This window comes from Procambarus clarkii, chromosome 18 (genome assembly GCF_040958095.1).
Source record: "Procambarus clarkii isolate CNS0578487 chromosome 18, FALCON_Pclarkii_2.0, whole genome shotgun sequence".
NCBI lineage: Eukaryota > Metazoa > Arthropoda > Malacostraca > Decapoda > Cambaridae > Procambarus > Procambarus clarkii.
This window is the reverse complement of record NC_091167.1, coordinates 28,857,828-28,868,114: the sequence shown is the minus strand read 5'-3', so window position 1 is coordinate 28,868,114 and position 10,287 is coordinate 28,857,828. Positions and strand designations below refer to the sequence as shown.

At 47.8% G+C, this 10,287-nt stretch overlaps 1 protein-coding gene across 2 annotated transcripts in view; it reads left to right on the top strand.

Moving 5' to 3' along the window:
• Positions 1-9,621, top strand: part of LOC123754361 (ADAMTS-like protein 5) — a 116,108-nt gene extending 106,487 nt beyond the window's left edge. For both annotated transcript variants that reach the window (XM_045736703.2, XM_045736702.2), the window contains exons 5-11: positions 52-248; positions 892-1,028; positions 2,905-3,070; positions 3,858-3,941; positions 4,960-5,120; positions 5,829-6,369; positions 8,689-9,621. In XM_045736703.2, coding sequence (XP_045592659.1) covers positions 52-248; positions 892-1,028; positions 2,905-3,070; positions 3,858-3,941; positions 4,960-5,120; positions 5,829-6,369; positions 8,689-9,062 — 1,660 coding nt within the window. In that variant the 3' untranslated portion in view covers positions 9,063-9,621. The remainder of the gene's footprint in view (positions 1-51; positions 249-891; positions 1,029-2,904; positions 3,071-3,857; positions 3,942-4,959; positions 5,121-5,828; positions 6,370-8,688) is intronic.
• The last annotated feature ends 666 nt before the right edge of the window (positions 9,622-10,287 follow it).

Sequence of the window (10,287 nt, the reverse complement as noted above, 5' to 3'; positions counted from 1 at the left end):
ACTATCCCGCCAAGCAGCAGGAGTATCAGTAACCTGCACATACACACACAGAGTGATGCCTGGGTCGGGGATCCGGACGAGCCACGACCAGTGCAGTGGGCAGAGTCTGGAGTACGGGGTGTGTGGGGCGGCCCCCTGCCCGCCCGGCCAGGTCTCCGCCCTCTCCTTCAGGGCGGCACAGTGCCGGCACTACAACAACAGGCGCGTCTTCGGCAGACTCGTCAACAACTGGGTGCCCTATGCGCAAGGTGAGCGGCAACGCCTCGACGCCAGCAGGAGACGCTGAGAATAATGACTGTATCGTCTGTATAATGAGATATAGATGTCTAGTGGATAATGAGAACTTGAAGATTATGAGAGACCTTGACAGTGAGGTACTTATCTGTGTGTTCCAGGTATCTTTATATGTAATACTTAAGGGAGAGTGTGAGGCATGTATTGAGGATAGCCAAGGATGCCATAAAGATAGTGAGAGATACCTTCAGTAGAGTGAGAGAATTCCTGATGAAAGAATATAATCGCGTGTATTATATTCTTCAGTTTATAATATACATCCTTACTGTCACATTCCTCCGTGACCCTGAACCTCCGTTGTGTTAGGTAGCAGTCACTGGGCGTCATGTAACAACATTATACGAGTGTACACCATCTACCACAAGCCTAGAGGCCTTACAGATTATTGTCGATTTCTTACCAGACTCTGAAGACGTCTCCACTGAAGAATTAGTGAGTGAAGGTTTAGGGTAGTGAGAGAGTGGTTGATGTAGTGGAAGACACAGTAGAGAGAGTGACCCACCAAGTGTGAGGGTGGGAGAGTAACCCGACACAGGCGGGGTGGCGAAGATGACTGTACAATGTACTTCCTTGTGTTTCATGGTGGCGGTGGTGCAGGAGGCATCAACCCCTGTGCCTTGGTGTGTGAGGGCGAAGGGGAGGGCATCGTCTACACCTTCGGCAAGGTCACGGACGGCACTCACTGCAGGACGGACCTCTCTCAGGACGGCCTGTGTGTCAACGGCCGCTGTCTGGTGAGTATTCCACCGCCGCTGTCGTCCTCTTTTAGCGTCACTGTGATCATAATTAAGCGTACGTTCATCCCTGGAACTCCCCTAAAGCCCCACCCCATCTCGCAGGATGGACAAGGGCGCACGTGAACAGGTTGCACTTGCAAACTTGGGATGCATTATGAAGATAGCCTAAACAACAGGAGCGTTGATAAAGTAATTGCAAGGCTCCGGGTACCTCACGCCGGCAGGTCTGAAGGGTCTATAATGACGGTACAACCAATAATGTTGTGTGTAAGGTTACGACTCTCTTCCTGCTCACGGAGTGTGCGGGTGGAGTGAGTGCTCAGGTTTGCGAGATGGGCGCCACCTGTAGCCTCACCTGGTGCTCGTAGCCTCACCTGGTCCTCGTAGCCTTACCTGGTGCTCGTAGCCTCACCTGGTCCTCGTAGCCTTACCTGGTACTCGTAGCTTCACCTGGTCCTCGTAGCCTCACCTGGTCCTCGTAGCCTTACCTGGTGCTCGTAGCCTCACCTGGTGCTCGTAGCCTCACCTGGTCCTCGTAGCCTTACCTGGTCCTCGTAGCCTCACCTGGTCCTTGTAGCCTCACCTGGTCCTCGTAGCCTCACCTGGTCCTCGTAGCCTCACCTGGTCCTCGTAGCCTCACCTGGTGCTCGTAGCCTCACCTGGTGCTCGTAGCCTCACCTGGTGCCCGTAGCCTCACCTGGTGCTCGTAGCCTCACCTGGTCCTCGTAGCCTCACCTGGTCCTCGTAGCGTCCCCCTGGTAGCTACTACCACAAACTTTTTAGTAAACATTTCATGGGGGCCCACAGTATGAGGTGTAAACAAATCATCAATGTTTATACTAGCGCTTTCAGACCTCTGGGAGATTGTTTACCTCCTGTCAGACCCCAATGTTTGGAGATATATAATCTTACGCGGGATGCCAAGTTGTAGATCTTTGTTGCGTGCTAATGTGGCTGCCATGTCTGTGTCATTATGGTGAGATATATTTGTGGGAGATGGTATTTATACAAGGGGGTTCTCAACCCATTATTGTCTCTTGAGAGCACGTTACTTACGATTCTTAGTTTGAGGTTTTTGCTGTTTATCGAGCACGATAAATTTTAAAGTGCTTCAGGAGTTCAGTAGCAGACTTTGAATCACAGAAAATTACTCCAGTGTTAGTGAACGGGTAGCAAGTTGTAGTGTAGCTGTTTATGTAGTTTGTGTAAACACTTAAACAACTGTAAGTTGTTTAACCCGACACAGATGATCTGTGTTATTTCTAAAACACCTACAAACTGGTGTTGTGCGTTCTAGTCACCATTGGAATAAATAGTTAATGTAGACAAAATGTTGGTGGGATGATAAGTTTTTCAGAGGCGGCAATGGTTTCAAATATGAGTGTCTTGAAGAGCAATCTTATTACTACCTTCCTTCATGATGAGTGTGTACACTACCTGGACGGCGAGATACATCAGGAACATTTAAATAATATGTTGATAAGGACGACCATTGATCATACAAGGAGTGAGCTGCTGTATTTATCATCAGTCTTGTGTATGATGGCGAGGCGCGCCCCCAGGTCGGGGGCCGCATCCCCAGAACTCACTCCACATGCTTCAGGAATTCTTGGGTCAAAGTTGATGTCATATGACAGCGGCGCCACGCAGGTATGACCGCTATATCGGGGGTTAGAAATAGCCTAAGCTACTCTATCCCTTTGAGATGTATTTCTTTCTTGTCTCAATAAACATACTTGAACTTGAACCGCTATATCCTGCCCCCTATGGCAGCGGCGCGACGCACGGGAGTATAACCGCTATATCCTGCCCCCTATGGCAGCGGCGCGACGCACGGGAGTATAACCGCTATATCCTGTCCCATCCTCCGCAGCGGCTGTCGTGCGACGGTCGTCTTGGCGGCGGCGCCAGAGAGGACATGTGTCGCGTGTGTGGAGGACACAACGACACCTGCACCCACCATGTGGGCGTCTTCCACACCGACCTGCCCGCCGCCGACCAGCCGTCCGCCCTCGCCCACGCCCGCGCCGCACGCCCAAGTGAGTACGCACGCCCACCGCTGACAGCTAAGTTCATTTACCTGTGTTGAAGCCCCACAATCAAGACCCAGCTCTTGTTTACCAACACGCATGCTTTCATACACTGAGCCAGACAAGTGTATGAGGCAGTGCTACATGTATAGGTCACTCTTATGAAGAGCCAGTTGGCATATAGGGTGTCATATATATATATATATAATATACATATACATAAACTGTGTGCATTATTCTTAGTATTGCAAACTGAGTCAGCTCAATTTATTAGTTAAAACATTTACGATATACCAGATCTGATGCATTAGTGGATTGTCTGCGAGTGTGTGTGTGACACCCAGGCTGGCTCCTGGCAGGTGTATGTTTACAACCTCAGTTGTAAATAACGTTTGTTTACAACCTCATTGTTGTTGCTACACAAGCTGGCTACAACTGTGCATAACCTGGTCAGGTCCAACCCGCTCTCCCACACCATTCCATGACCCCTGTCACACCCTGCCACACCCTTAATACACCCTGTCACACCCTTCGACACCCTCCTCCACCCTTGTCACATTCTTCCACACCCTCCTCCACCCCTTGCACACCCTTCCACACCCTAATACACCATATCACACCCTCCTACACTCCTGTCACACCCTTCCACGCCCCTTTCACACCCTCCCACACCCCCCTGTCACACCGTTTCACATCCTCCTACAACCCTGTCACGCCCCTGCCACATACTCTCTCACCCTGCCGCACCCTGCCACGCCTGGGTCTGGGCCTTCAATATGGTGTGACTTCCCCACAGGGAGCTTCGGGTACTACGAGGTCGCCCACATCCCCAGAGGCGCCACCAACGTCAGGGTTAGAGACGCCTCCCCAAATTTCCTAGGTAAGTGTATTTGTGTACTCATCTAATTGTGCTTGCGGGGGTTGAGCTCTGGCTCTTTGGTCCCGCCTCTCAACCGTCAATCAACAGGTGTACAGGTTCCTGAGCCTACTGGGCTCTATCATATGTGTGTGTGTGTGTGTGTGTGTGTGTGTGTGTGTGTGTGTGTGTGTGTGTGTGTGTGTGTGTGTGTGTGTGTGTGTGTGTGTTTGTGTGGTCCCGGTTCCTTTGTGTAAGCCTGACCACTTTATGCCTTTCCCATATTTTTCTCCTTATAAGTCTACACGGCAGTTTAGGTTGATCCTTGGCCTTGGAGGCGATATCGTCCTCGTACTGCTTCTCTGCTTTTCTTCAGGTTCCTATGTATTTATTCCTCTCCCTTTTACGTATGTTTTGGTTCACCTGGGTTCTGTGCTCCCTGTATGTCTTCCAATCTCTCTTTCTTCTCCTCCGCGCCTCCTCTTCCTTTCTCGGATCCACAAATTCTCAGTCACATTGTGCAAGATTCAGGTCACACTACCATGAGGTGGAGGTCTGGCTCCAAGAGTGATAGGAGCCAGACCCTCTCGCCCGTGGGCCCACCCCATTACCTGAGCTGTCCCTATAGGACTTCCCGCCAAACACACACCGAAACTATGACGTTGCTATAACGTTCGAATACGTTTTAACACCTCCTAACCAGTTATAACAACCAATATATCAAGTTGTAACAACGTTCTAATGCGTCATAAACACGTTAAGCCAAGATGTAACAATTTTATTACAAGTTGTAACAAGCGGAAAATAGAGACAGTTTCGGTTTGTGTTTCCAGGGTTGCTACCATGCTTTCCTCATGATGGCACTAACTCCACCACACGCTAACAGCCATAGAATTTGTTCAAGGTGACTCAATCAATTGCAACAATCCTTTACAACTGACAGCCAATCCTTGTATTTACATGCGGCTCCATTAAGCCCGGCCCTTATTTACGTTCGTGAATACGTCTGAGTATGTGTTTACCTTATGGTGCCGTTCGGCAGCTCTGAAGGCGGGTACCAAGTACATGCTGAACGGTGATTGGTTGATCGACTGGCCTGGTGAGGTGGAGGCGGGAGGCACGTCCTTCATCTACAGCAGAGCCGAGGACGACTCCGAGAACCTGAGCACTCTGGGACCCACCTCCGAGGACCTCACCTTAATGGTATGTTCTCTGCCACCACTCTGGACGGTGAGTACGGTGCTGGGATGGGTACTGTGTACACTAGCAAGGCTAGATGGAAGTACCGGTTTGAAAATAGTGGTGTGGGTGAGTTGAATGAGTTGATAACTGTCATTATCAGGACGGGCAGTTTAACATCTTTCAAGAATAAATTGGAAAGGCATATGTGTGAGAAGGATGTAATTGTGACAGGTTTAATATGAGCCAACAGATTCTAACTTTCGTAGGTAGATATGATGGGAAGCGGGAGCCAAGACACTCTAAAGACGCAGGAGAGGAGTGATGGCAATTTTGAAAAAAATCTTACCTAACAAAAGTAAGAACTTGTGAAACTAATCCTAGGATTAGGGTTCAACTTGGGAATATTGCTAGATAAAGGAACTATAATGGGGATTATCGCGAGGCATTTTAGTTTATTTGGTGGATTTAATGTCTAGGAGACATTTGGTGGGTCATGTCTCCTAGAGTGCCTCTGGGGACATGACCTGGAGGTGCCTCTGGGGAAATGACCGGAAGAGTGCCTCAGGAGGCACTCTTAGATACCTCTCTAAGTTAAATTTAATTTCATTGAGTACCTTAGCAATAGTTACATAGATGTTAATACAGACACTTGTGTGTCCTTGTGGGCTTTACCCTCACTGTGCATGAAGGGCATCACGTGGTAATACCTGTGTGTGTCTCCCACCTCAGGTGCTGCTGCGGGAACACAACCCAGGCATCCACTACGAGTACTGGACCTCGAACTCCCAGGTGTCAACAGCGGCTGCTCCCACCCCCGTCTCCACCACCACCACCACCTCGGACACTACCCTCACAACCTCCAACACCTCTTCCACCACCACCACCACGACCACCACTACCACAACGACACCACGACCAGCTGTACTGGCCAGAATCAACGTGGACCATCGGCTACCTGCAGGCCAGCGGCCGCCTCAGGGACCCCCAGTGCCCCGCCGCTCAGACAATGAGGTGCACGACACGTCGCAGCGGCGCCACAAACCAATCAAGCCAAGCAAGAGTAAGGCCCAGAAAGTTAGAAAGAGCAAAAAGGGGAAAAAACAAAAGAGTCACCGGGGCAAAAAAGGGAAGGAAAGAAAAGAGAAGTCAGGCAAGGGAGAAAGGAAGAAGGGAAAGGGAGGCAGTACGAAGCCAGTCATGCCTGACACCTGTCAACCATGTGAGAAGCCAAGACATCAAACTAAACAGATGTTCTGCACAAGTAACTTTGGTGAGTGACAATACTGGTATTGTAAGTAAGGGCCGCTACCACACCTAACCCAGCCTTGTGTGGCCGTGGGGCACTAGTCGAGTGTCTGATGGTCACACCTGAATTTACCCGAGGGCCACCATCGCTCTCTGGTGGCCTGCCACTTGTTGGCAGGCCACCAGAGAGCGATGGTTCGATGATGGAAAGTTGCGCCACCAAGTTGGCGCAACTTTCAGTGATTGCTGGAGTCTGGCTCCACCATCACTTTCTTCACCAAAGTGCTGCGAGGTGATGTTAGTGGATTGTTATCACACACACACAAACACAACTCATCACAACCACGCACCTCTCCGAACTGGCATTTGCTGTACCACATTTAACATCAATATTCTGTTATTGTTCCCGCCCAGTTTTCTGTTAAACTGACATTACTTCCCTCTACACAAGGTGAAACATTCGCCAAGACTGTATCACCTTGCCAATGGATCACCTGATCCATTTTTGGGGGGACACGTCTCCTCCTACTGCATTACTGGCACACTTCGCCTCTACGTCATTCAAATAAAAATAAACCAATATATATATATATATATATATATATATATATATATATATATATATATATATATATATATATATATATATATATATATATATATATATATATTAGGGGAAGTTCAAATAACAATGAACATAATATCTTGAGGTTATCTTGAGATGATTTCGGGGCTTTAGTGTCCCCGCGGCCCGGTCCTCGACCAGGCCTCCACCCCCAGGAAGCAGCCCGTGACAGCTGACTAACTCCCAGGTACCTATTAACTGCTAGGAAACAGGTGAAAGAAACTTTGCCCATTTGTTTCTGCCTCGTGCGGGAATCGAACCCACGCCACAGAATTACGAGTCCTGCGCGCTATCCACCAGGCTACGAGGCCCCTTATAAAATTGGGGCTGAAAGGTAAAGGCATAAAAGGCTGAAAATTGTATACAAACAATTATTTACATAATCATTTCCATTTTGTGCATCCGTGCCAAGCAGAACACCTTGTAATTAAGGTAGACAGTAGAGGTGAGAGCGAGGCGACGGTCAGCCTCATCCACCATTGAGGTTTCCTGTTGCTTTAAAGTCTCCGTTAACGACCATATGTGTTCTGTTGTAGAGTGGCAGCCGAAGTATCGCCATATTGCTGCCTTGAGGCTTTCCTGCAGTCATAACAACACACCTGTCAAGATGGTTTGGGTATACTGCTTAGCAAAATATTGAGGCAGTTGCTATACTCAATCATTTAGGGTAATTAATCACCTAACCAACACCCCCCCCCCATCCCTCCTCAAAGAATTACATTTCCCCCCCCCCTCGTCCAATCACTTGGGCTGGACGGTAGAGCGACGGTCTCGCTTCATGCAGGTCGGCGTTCAATCCCCGACCGTCCAAGTGGTTGGGCACTATTCCTTCCCCCCGTCCCATCCCAAATCCTTATCCTGACTCCCCTTCCTAGTGCTATATAGTCATAATGGCCTGGCGCATTCTCCTGATAGTTCCATTCCATTCCTTCCCCCCCCCCCCCCCTTCCCTGTATAATTTTGTCATAGAATACTCTGGCGTCTTTGTTGGCTGAGACATACAACAGGTATTCTCAAAGATACTTTTCATTCATAGAATGTTTCCATGAGAAGGTAACGTAGGTGGCACTAAGGTTGGCGCCCTAACTTGAGGGAAAATTAAGCTGTCACAGAACTCGGTTCAGAATAGAGTACCTTGAGCGCCCTTACACACATGATACAGGAGAGGCACTAAACTGACTCTCGAGGACCATTTCGTGTGACTACTGTATGGCTGAGTCGAGACTAGACCCTTAACATTGTATTAGTTGTCTCGGAATGTCGGCATCCCTCATCTGTCTAATGTGTGGGTTAACATTTACTGTTCCACTCGGGCCGACGTCAAGTCTATTCTTCATGCTATACATTGAAACTTTGACAGGCGTTAAAAAGAATGATAAATTGTGACAATACAGTATTTCTAGTCTACCTGTCTACGCTCTCTTAAGTATATTACACTCTGCTATTTACACTTTTCGTGGAGCCTGTCAGTCTCTTAGCTAGCCTCAAAAATTAATCAAGAACAGGCTTACATACCTGGCGCAGAAGATAATTAAAGAGTTAAAGGAAAAAATTATTAATTACGCTTTGTAGTGTGGTAATTACACATCAGGATAGAATTAATATATAAGTAGGCAAGAGCCATTGACACAATAATTCCCCCAGTGTTCCTGTTGTAGATGTGTGTGTTCATAAGATACATATAAAATGCACGTCAGTAACTATCCGTTTTGCCCACAGTGTCGCGGGTGGAGGTGTTGAACAGCGAGGCGGTGGGCGGGGAGCGACGGTACGAGGTCCTGGTCCACCAGTCCTACAAGAACACGGTCCCCCTGCTCCACAAGGAGTTCCTCTGGGTCACCAACCCTTGTCACTGCCCTCTTCTGCGGCATGGCCGCTCGTACCTGGTTATGGGGGTGACGGAGGTCACCCGAGGCCGCGAGGTGCGCCTGGTACTCAGCAGGGGCAGCTACGTACGACGCTACAAGCCACAAAACCTGGCCAGGATACTGCGCATTAGGCACAACGAGATGCGTTTTTGTAGACCCTGGCGGAGAGATCCAAGATTCGTCCAGGTTGAGGCCTCCAACGACACTCTTCCAGCTACCACTTAGCCCTCTCCCAGATAACTGGGTGCCAGCCATTTAGGTATCATTACCTACCACATGGAGGCCACCTGGTTGCCCACAGTCAACCACTTGATTACCACCTATCCCCTTATCAGCCTTCAGTGTCAGTAAGCCCTTAATGGCAGATCCTGAGGGCAACTAGCGCCAGAGGGCGAGACCCAGTGTGCCAGATGTAACTGCTGCTATAACCCATGGCAACCCCCCAAGATGGCAGGCCGCCCTGCCATCACTACTGCCAAGTGACAGTGCTAGACCAAAGAGAATGTTAACTATGTTGATAACTTGAGATATGAAAGAGCTTGTTAATGACTAGTAATTTATGAGGACTATATACATAGTGACGCCTTTGAATATAGTATTTACGTGGTGATACACGGAATACGGTGATGTAAAGGGCATAGCAACTCAGAAATGTAATGTCGCCTTAATGTAGTGGCAATTAAAGGAATTTAGTATTGCCTTGAAGAAATGTAGAAATGCGTTAAATATAGTGATTACTAGAGTGTTGTAATGCCTTGAGAAATAAAATTATGCCTGAGAAAAACAGTGACTTAATATCATAGTGCTGCTGCTCTTGGGCTATGACCACTGTGAGGGAAAATGTAGTTATATGGTGATAAGCGGGATGTATCATGATCTCGTAGAATACAGCGTCACTTTCGCCAATATAGTGATGACTGGCTGACACATGGTATCATGCTCTCATGACTACAGTGTGAGGAGCAGGCTAAAATACCAGGATTTGGAAAACACATCTTCCAGTGTCTCCTACTGTGATTTTTAAGCATCATTCTAACATTTCAAACTTAATGTGAATGTAATATTATTGTTAAAATATTAGATGTTAATTGAGAAAAACCTGAAAACACAACGAAAGTATTTTAATAAGGTTATTACCGAAATTATTTAATAATATATATATATATTACATATATATATATATATATATATATATATATATATATATATATATATATATATATATATATATATATATATGCGAACAAGCCTGAATGGTCCCCAGGCATACATTTGTGTTCCTCACGTGTGCCCCAAAGAATGAGGTGATTTGATAAAATACTATGCCCAAGATTACCATCAGAGTGCCGGCGGACTGATGGGGAAATAGCCTAGGCTACCATCAGCTTTTGTCCGGTCGTGATGGTCGAGTGGATAAGGTGCCCTGTACACCAGTTGCATAGTGCTCCTG